The 9781-nt window shown below is 47.1% G+C and overlaps 1 protein-coding gene across 1 annotated transcript in view; it reads left to right on the forward strand.

Moving 5' to 3' along the window:
* Positions 1-5809: 5809 nt before the first annotated feature.
* The window catches only part of Reg4 (regenerating family member 4), an 8895-nt gene continuing 4923 nt past the window's right edge, over positions 5810-9781 (forward strand). Inside the window, exons 1-3 of the mRNA XM_090333674.1 lie at positions 5810-5939; positions 8942-9103; positions 9637-9731. Of these exons, the coding sequence (XP_090189800.1) occupies positions 9037-9103; positions 9637-9731 (162 nt within the window). The 5' untranslated portion in view covers positions 5810-5939; positions 8942-9036. The remainder of the gene's footprint in view (positions 5940-8941; positions 9104-9636; positions 9732-9781) is intronic.

Here is a 9781-nt window from a genome sequence, read left to right on the forward strand (position 1 = left end):
ATGGGTCCCAGCCTGGTCCAGGATGTATCAGGGATGGTCCCCGCAGATTTGTCCTGGGTTTGGCTTTGGACCCCTTTAACTGTGGTCCCAAGTCTTTATGTGATGCAGTTTAATGGACAGAACCTTTAGGCTTACCTCTGGTTCCTTTCGAATTCCATGGCTCTTTGTGATGTGAAGCTATGTGTATGTTTTGTTTCACAGTCCCTGTAGTTCAACTCATTACAAAATTCTCTGTATAGGTAGGTTGGCATATGTGTAATTTCAGCACTTGGGATATTGAGGCAGAAGCATAGAGAGTTCCAGGGCAGCCCAAGGTGCATAAAAAGACCTTGTGCCAAACAAGTGGTAAAATTCTTTATAGGTTATAGGCCTGGTACAGGTGGCTCACACCTGTAAGCCTACCTACTCAGGAGGCTGCGATTGGAAGATTGCAGTTCAAAGCTAGCCTAGGCAGAAGACTTTTATCTCCAATTAAGAGCCAGCACAAAGCCAGAAGTAAAGCTGTGGCTCAAGTATTCAAGCACCAGCCTTGTACATAAAAGCTAAAGTACAATGCCAGGCCCTGAGTTCAAATCCTAGTACTGGCCCATGCCCACATGCACATGCACACACACCAAGCCAATAAACTGTCATTTACAATTAACACAAGCAGAGTGACCTCTGTGGTCTTGTGAAGCAAAGTAATGAAATGTACGGGCTGATAGGCGGCCAGAGGAACTGTGGCAGCCTCTGGAGTCTCGGCGGCTCTGGGGACCGTCCTCAGATTGTGGGAACCTGAGGCTATGGCTAGGTGGCATCAGAACTGGATTGAAGCTGATGAACCGAATTGGAGAACTGTTGCTGGGAAATTGATTGGCTGGGTAGGGAAAAAATCTTGACTTGCATTTTGATGACCTGAAATAAAGTGGTGTGTGTTGACGCAACATGTGGATGCGTGTGTGTGTGTGTGTGTGTGTGTGTGTGTGTGTGTGTGTGTGTGTGTGTGTGTGTGTAATGGAGTTTGAACTTAGGACCTGCTTTATCATTTGATCCACACCTCTACTTCCAGCTTTTTGCTGATTAATTGGAAATAGAGTCTCATGGGGCCTTTCTTTTGTTTCTTTTGCCTGAGATGGCTTCAAATCTTGATTCTCAGATCTCAGCCTTCTGTGTAGCTAGGTTTACAGGTGTGAGCCACTATACCCGTCTTGGATTCCTTTTTGACTACTTTACTTTCAGAGTACTTGTCTTGAAGAAGTCAGTTGGACAACCTGTATCCACTATGTCTATTTCTGGGACTCTTTAAGGAAAGAGGATATTGGGGTGTTATACTCACCCACATGGAGCCATCCCCAAGACCATCTGTTTCCTGGCCAAATGTTTGTTCATTCAGTATGTACATACAATAGCAAACTTGCATATTATAAAGTAATATAAAAGAAGATATTTTAACACAAGGCTGGAAAAGACTTTTGCAATAATTCCTTAAGATGTGTCCATCTTAAGCCTAACCCAATGAAGGATACCCATGAAGGTCTTATCTGAAAAGCCTTTCCAGGCTGGTGCATATATGTAGTTCCAGTAACTCAAGAGACTGATACGGGAAATGTCCTCAGGCCAGCAGTTCAAGATTTCCCCCCTCCCCCACCTTTTTTGAGATACAATGGAAGTTTTCTTGGTAGGTATGATGTAAGTGGGGGTGAGTGTGATATAGCTCAGTGGGCAGAGGTCCTTAGAGTGCAGGGCTCACCTTTTACACAGAGCACTGCTGTTTGGAATGTACTTGACTCCTCAGTCTTCAGGGATGAGACCCTTCTCACCTACCATGTCTCCAAACATTTACCAAGTCAGGCCCTTTTTAAAAAAAGAATCTAGTGCCGGGAGTTTGGCCTAGTGGTAGAGTGCTTGCCTAGCATGCACGAAGACCCGGGTTCGATTCCTTGGCACCACATACTTAGAAAAAGCCGGAAGTGGTGCTGAGGCTCAAGTGGTACAGCTCTAGCCTTGAGAAAAATCCAAGGACAGTGTGTAGGCCCTGAGCTTAAGCCCAGGACTGGCAAAAAAAAAAAAAAAGAATCTAGGACCAGGAGCATGGCCTAGTGGTAGAGTACTTGTCTAACATGCACATCATTCCTCAATACCACACACACAGAAAAAGCCACACATTGTGCTGTGGCTCAAGTGGTAGACTGCTAGCCTTGAGAAAGCTCAAGGGCAGTGCTCAGGCCTTGAGCTCAAGCTCCAGGACTGGGAAAAAAAAAAAAAAAAAATATATATATATATATATTTTTTTTTTTTTTTTTAAAGAAGAAGAATCGGGCTGGGAGTTTGGCCTAGTGGTTAAAGTGCTTGCCTGGCATGCACGAAGACCCGGGTTTGATTCCTCGGTACCACATACATAGCAAAAAGCCGGAAGTGGTGCTGAGGCTCAAGTGGTAGAGCTCTAGCCTTGAGAAAGTCCAAGGACAGTGCTCAGGCCCTGAGCTCAAGCCCAGGACTGGCAAAAAAATAAAATAAAATAAAGAAGAAGAATCGGGGAGCCAGGAGTTTGACCTAGTGGTAGAGTGCTTGCCTAGCGTGCACAAAGACCAGGATTCGATTCCTTGGTACCACATACATAGAAAAAGCCAGAGTGGTGCTGTGGCTCAAGTGGTAGAGTTCTATTCTTGAGAAATCCTAAGGACAGATCTCGGGCCCTGAGTTAAGCCCTGCAACTGTTAAAAAGAAGGAGGAAGAAGAGGAGGAGGAGGAAGAGGCAAAAGGAGGAGGAGGAGGAAGAGGTGGAGGAGGAGGGGAAGGAGAAGAAAAAAGAACCACCACCAGGTCAGGTGCTGGTGGCTCACTCTTGTAATCCTAGTTACTCAAGAGGCTGAGATCTGTGGATCATCATTTGAAGCAAGTTCAGGCACAAAGTCTATGAGACACTTTTCTCCAATCTTCTAGCAAAAAGCTGTAAGTGGAGGTGTGGCTCAAGTAGAAGAGTGCCAGCCTTGAGCAAAAAAACAAACACAGGGTCAGGCTCTGGTGGCTCACATTTGTAATCCTAGCTACTCAGGAGCCTGAGATCTGAGAATTGCAAAGCAAGTCTGGGTATGAAAGTCTGTGAGACTCATTTCCAATTGGCCACCAGAAAATCGCAGGTGGCACTGTGGCTCAAGTGGTAGAGCACTAGCCTTGAGCTGAAGAGCTCAGGGACAATGCCCAGGCTCAGAGTTCAAGCCCCAAGACTGACAAACAAAAAAACACAGGGGCTGTGGCTGTGGTTTAGTGGTAGATTGCTTGCCTAGCATTCATGAAGCCATGGGTTTGATTCCTCAGCACCAGAAAAAGCTGGAAGTAGTGCTGTGGCCCAAGTGGTAGAGTGCTAATAACCTTGAGCACAGAGAGGCTAGGGACAGTACCCAGGTCCTGAGTTCAAACACCACAACTGGCAACACACACACACATCCTCCCTAGCAATATAAAAGAGTAAACTACTATATTAATATAAGTAATAATTTAACTGCTATATTAACATGACTATACTAATATCAATATTAATAGAAGCAACAAACCATGTTAACATACGCAGTCTAGATTATTATATTTACATCATAAATACATGGAGTGAATGGACATTAAGATATGATCATTTATAAAAAATTCAAAAAAATAGCAAAACTAATTTGTGGTGATACACATAGGGAAGTCATCACCTTTGTGGGGTGACTAACTGAGAAGCTGGGGATACTCTGGAAGTACAGAAGCAGCCCGTGTCTTATCTGCATCATCATTACACATGTATGCAATTTATGTCAAAACCGCTTGAGCTTAGTACTGAACACATATACGTTTTACTCAGAGAAGATAAAACCTACAAAAGTAATGTCATCATGAATTATTTTTTTTCTCCATTACTGAGACTTGAACTCGGGTCCTCACTCTTAGCTTTTTCCGTTCAAAGGTGGTGCTCTATCACTTGAGTCACAGCTCTGCTTCTGGCTTTTTGCTGATTCATTATACATAAGAATCTCATGGGTTTGTCTGCAGGGCCTGACCTCAAATCATGATCCTCAGATCTCAGCCTCCAGAGTAGCTAGGAGTATATGGGCTTGGGCCATCAGTGCCCTGCTATGAAACTCTTTTAAAACACAAAAGAAAACAAAACCAAGCAAGGAAAATTGTGGACAGCAGATCTTCACCTAGTTATTCTGAGAAGTGATGTGCTGGGAAACGGAAGCTGGGTATGATGGAGAGATAACAGGCTAAAGGACGAGTGGAGAGGACCAGGAGGAAAGGAAGACATGTTGAAGCCATTTGGATCCACAGTAAAATGTGCATTTATGTGGGTGTGTGTGTGAGAGGGGAGGGGAGGGGAGCAGAGGCTAAAGTCCATGTGCTCACGTAATCCTGGTCATTAAAGGTGTTTGCAGACGTCGCATCTGGCCTTATGGTAACTGCGTGAGGTCTGTACACACGAAGGGCGTGCAGCACAGGCAGGGCTGGGCGCGGCGCTCCTTGATCCTAGACTAAATAACACCTGACTGACTACCCACAAAGCCCATGGCAGCAGGCCAGGCGGGCTTGGGAGGACAAGCTGCAGACCGGGAGGCAGCAGGAAGCCACGCTGAGCGCTGGGGGACCGAAGACCCGGGGACGCGGCTGAACCGCGCAGACTCGACCCGGCGGGCTGGACGCACGCGCATGCGGGGGCGGAGCTGCACGCACGCGCATGCGCACGCGGCGGGCGCCGGGGCCCGCGCTCGGGGCCTCCTCCTCTCACGAGACTTGAGCCCCGCCCCCGCTCCCTGCTTGGCGCTGGTTGGTGTTTAGTTCCCCGGGGTGGCTTCGCGTCGGTCGGTCGCGGGGATGCCGGCCGTCCCCGGGCTCTCCGCCCAGGCCCGCGCCACGGGTCTCACGCTGCAGACAGCAGAACGAAGAGGGGAGGAAGCGCGGCCGGCTTCTCCGCCTCGCCGCCTGTCTGCCGCCCACCGCCTTGCCTGCAGCAGGCCTCACAGTCACTGGCGCTGCCACGCAGGGAAGGACGAGGTCCAGGCCGGAGATTGCACCCTGCGGAGGCAGGAAAGAACGCAGTCATCGAAAGAGTGACAGTACTAGAGTAGACGCGGTCAAGGCAGGCACTGGTGACTCATCCTGTAATCCCCGCAGCTCCAACGCAGGAGCCCAACATGGGGGGGGAGCGCACGCTCCATCAATACAAAGAGTTGTCTTCCCTTCCACAAGAGAGGCCCCAGCAGCGCTCAGAGAGGACCCACGAGTTACCATGGCAGTGTGTCAGGAAGGCTGCGAGTCAGACTACAGGAAGCACAGCAGATTCTGTGGAGAGGCAAAGTCGGGGGTGGGAATGGATTCTGCAGAAAGGAGAGAGGGCCAGGAGTTTGGCCTGGTGGTAGTGTGCTTGCCTAGCATGCATGAAGCCCTGGGTTTGATTCCTCCATATCATATACATAGAAAAAGCCAGGAGTGTTGCTGTGGTTCAAGTGGTAGAGTGCTAGCCTTGAGCACAGAGAGGCTCAGGGACAGTGCCCAGGCCCAGAATTCAAGCCCCAGGACCAGCACACACACAAAAAAAAGGCAGGGAGGGGAGGAGGAATAATAAAGAGATCAGAAGTTTTGGTTTTGTTTTGAAAGTGGAGTTGGGAGACAGGAGGACAGGCTGTTAAGAGATTAGAGGATCCGGTAGATCTGATAACGTGGACGGAAAGGAGAGATTCTGTTTGAACATTGGGAGAGGTTCTGGATAACTCAAAGCACAACCTGGGTCCATTTTCAAGCCGTCATTCACAGGGTTCCTTTTTTTTTTTTTTTTTTTTGACTGTAGATAAGGCTTATTATAGCTCCATGATCTAAACAAAGGTCATTAAATCCTGAGATGTGAGGCTATAAGTGTTCCAGAAACATTGCCTGGGATCACACAAGCCTGAAAGGAGGCAGAGTTGGCAGAGCCTTGCGCAGACAAGGTAATCCCTTCATCCCTTCCCCCACCCAGACACAGACAAAAGGGGCTTAGGGCTTTCTAGAAGCATCTGTTTTCCTCCACCAGCTATGAACAGGGCAGAACTTACAAGGCACAGCTTTAATGATGATACAGATTCTTTTTGTGAGGATGTTGTTTGATTGGAAGTATTTGTTTTTTTCTCTCTTCCCTCCCATTGAAGAGTTCCAGTGTGCTGGGTTCAGTGGTGGCCCTATGGCCCACAAGTCTCAGTCTCAGTGAGGTCAGCTTGGATATCTGTTAAACAAGTGAATGGACTGTGCAGCCTAGTTGGGGACTAAAATTGAATGGATGGGTATTTGCTAGACATCGGTCATTTAGGCTCATAAAAAAGATGGGTTAGCCGGACAACAGTAACTCACACCTGCAATCCTAGCTACTCAGGAGGCTGAGATCTGAAGATCACAATTCAAAGCCAGCCGGGACAGAAAAGTCTGTGAGACTATCACCAATAAACCAGCAAAAGCAAAACTGGAAATGGAGCTGCGGCTTAAGTTGTAGAGTGCCCGTTTTGTGCCAAAAAGCAAAAGGACAATGTCAAGGTCCTGAGTTCAAGCCCCAGGACCAGTACATACTCAAGAGTTCATTCATCTCTATTCTCCTAGTCATCTGGATAAATACTAACCATTTTTATTTCAGAAGGTATGAGAAATGGAAAATAACCCATTATCTTGGGGAGAGGAATTCAGGAAAGGAATATAGAGTTTCTGGGGTGTGTGTGTGTGTGTGTGTGTGTTGATGTGTGTTGATACTGGATCTTGTATCCAGGGCCTTATACTCTCACTTTGTCTTTTCATTTAAGACTGGTGTTGAATCCTTGAGTCACATCTGAATTTCTGGCTTTTTGCTGGTTAATTGCAGATAAGAGTCTCTTTGATTTGTTTGCCCAGGCTGGCTTCAATCTGTGATCCTCAGATCTCAGCCTCCTTAGTAGCTAGCATTATAGGTATGAGCAGCTCCTGTCATATATTTTTGATAATTGGGGAAAGGTGTAAGATTTTTAAGAAAAAACCACCCTGTTTTTTCATTGATATGTTTTGAGGCAACAACTGACAAGCCTCTAACTGAAATCATTCACCCAAATAGGAATTACAAGTATGTCCTGCCGTGCCTGGTTTACGGTTTATTATTATGTTTTTGTTGTTGTTATATATATTTTTTGTCAATCATGGGACTTGAACTCTGGACCTGGGAGTTGTCCCTGAGCTCTTCAGCTCAAGGCTACTGCCCTACTCCTTGAGCCACAGCACCACTTCCAGTTTTCTGGTAGTTACTTAGAGATAAGAGTCTCATGGACTTTAGTGCCTGGGCTGGCTTTGAACCTCATCCTCACATCTCAGCCTCCTGAGTAACTAGGATTACAGACATGAGCCACAGCATCTGGCTTTTAAAGATTGATTTTTCTCTCTCTCTCCTCTCTCCTCTCTTCTTCTTCTTCCCCTTCTTCTTCCTCCTCCTCCTCCTCCTCTTCTTCTTCTTCTTCTTCCTCCTCCTCCTCCTCCTCCTCCTCCTCCGCCTCCTCCTCCTTCTTCTTCTTCCTCTCTCCTCTCTCTCTCTCTCTCTCCCCTCTCTCTCTCTCTCTCTCTCTCTCTCTCTCTCTCTCTCTCTCTCTCTCTCTCTCTCTCTCATGGGTCATGGGCCTTGAACTCTAGGCCTGGGTGCTGTCCCTGAGCTCTTCAGCTCAAGGCTACTGCTCTACCCCTGGGCCTGGGCGTTGACCCTGAGCTCTTCAACTCCAGGCTACTGCCCTACCCCTAGAGCCACAGCCCCATTTCCCATTTTTTAGTGATTAATTAGAGATAAGACTCTCATAGTGGGCCAGGAGTTTGGCCTAGTGGTACAGTGCTTGCCTAGCATGCACGAGGACCCAGGTTTGATTCCTCAGTACCACATACATAGAAAAAAAGCCAGAAGTGGTGCTGAGGCTCAAGTGGTAGAGCTCTAGCCTTGAGAAAATCCAAGGACAGTGCTCAGGCCCTGAGCTTAAGCCCAGGACTGGCAAAAAAAAAAAAAAAAAAAAAAAAAAAAACTCTCATAGTCTTTTATGCCTGGGCTGGCTTTGAACCTGGATCCTCAGATCTCAGCCTCCTGAGTAGCTAGGATTACAGGTGTGAACCACTGCACCCAGCTTAAAGATCATTTAGAAAACTGTATCGAGACACATTTTTACTCTAACCTCAAGTATTTAAAGAACCACTTGGGGCCAGGAATGTGGTAAAGTGCTTGTCTAGCATTCATGAAGCCCGGGGTTCAATTCCTCAGTAGCACATACACAGAAAAGCCAAAAGTGGTAATGTGGCTCAAGTTATAGAGCACTAGCCTTGAGAAAGCTCAAGGACAATGCTCAGGCCCTTAGTTCAGGCCCTAGGACTGGGGGGTTGGGGTGTGGGGGGGAACCTGCTTAGTTTGGATCCATTTGCTTTTATTTTATTTTTTGCTTTGGAAAGACTATCATCTCCTGCCTGACTGTGAGAAGATCTGTCTTGCTCACTTTCTGAAAATAGCAAGGGCAGACTCACCACAGTATAGATGGTCTCTGGTTAGGTTTCTGAGGCCTTGTCAGTAAGAAGAAAATCTCATAAATTTATTTATGTATCTGTTTATTTGTGCAAGTGTTGGGGCTTAAACTCAAGGCCTGGACATTGTCCCTTAGTTTTTTTTTCCCCACTCAAGGCTCAAGCTCTATCACTTGAGCCACATCTCCCTTTTTGGCTTTTTGCTGGTGCTTGGACTTTCTTGCCTGGGCTGGCTTTGAACCATGATACTCAGCTTCCTAAATAGCTAAGATGACAATATGAGCTACTGATAGGCTTCCTCATAAAATATACTTCATCTCTACATTTAATTTGGAATTTTCTTCCATTGCAAAATCTGAATCTTGCTAGAGAAGATTCTTTTCTTTCATATGTGATTTGGTAATTGAATTTCTGTATCCTTCTCCTTGGTATGAATGTGTTTGGATTGCAGATCTCGAAGAGCTCAGAGGTTTCCAGAAAATCTACCAAGGGCTCTGATCCTTCGAGTTTAAGTGTCTGGAGTTCGGCCTCTAGGGGAAGAGGAAGATGGCATGTAAGCCCATCAGGCTGCTCTTCCTGCTGAGCTGTGTGGCCAGCCCGGAAGTCCTAGGTGGTGAGTAGTAGTCACCTGGCAGGGTGGCCACAGGCAGCCATGTCACATGCATACAACAGGATATTCTACTCACCCCCTGAAAACCTTTAAGCTGGCACTGGCTCTCCCCTAGGTCCCACTCTGCTCCTCATCTGGCAGCCTCTGCTGTCCCCCCATTCCTCTTCCTTCTCCTCTTCTTCTTGTACTGTAGCTTGAATTTAGGGCCTTGAGCTCTTGCTTGACTCTTTTGTTCAAGACTTGTGCTCTATCACTTGAACCACAGCTCCACCTCTGGTTTAATGGAGAGAAGAGTTTCTTGGCTTGCAACTGTGGCCCTCGGATCTCAGTCTCCTGAGTGGCTAGGATTACAGGTGTGAGCCACTGGTGTCTGGCAACAGTAGAGATTTTTCACAATCCTTCAGAGTCCTTCTGAGATATTCTTTTCCCCTTCCTCTGAGAGGCTGTGGGTCTGTGGGCCGACTCAGGTCTGGTGGCCATGCTTTTTTTTTTTTTAAATCATGAGCTGTAACTGTCTGTCTTCTGCTCATATGCAGATCTCTTCAGACCCAGCTGTGCTTCTGGATGGTTTTACTACAAGGGCAATTGCTATGGATACTTCCGGAAGCTGAGGAACTGGTCTGAGGCTGAGGTAAGAAATCTGAGCTGGCCAGGCACGGGGGAGGAGGGGGCTCAAGTCTG

Source organism: Megascapheus bottae, chromosome 6 (assembly GCF_031878675.1).
Source record: "Megascapheus bottae isolate mThoBot1 chromosome 6, mThoBot2.hap1, whole genome shotgun sequence".
In the NCBI taxonomy this organism is placed as follows: domain Eukaryota; kingdom Metazoa; phylum Chordata; class Mammalia; order Rodentia; family Geomyidae; genus Megascapheus; species Megascapheus bottae.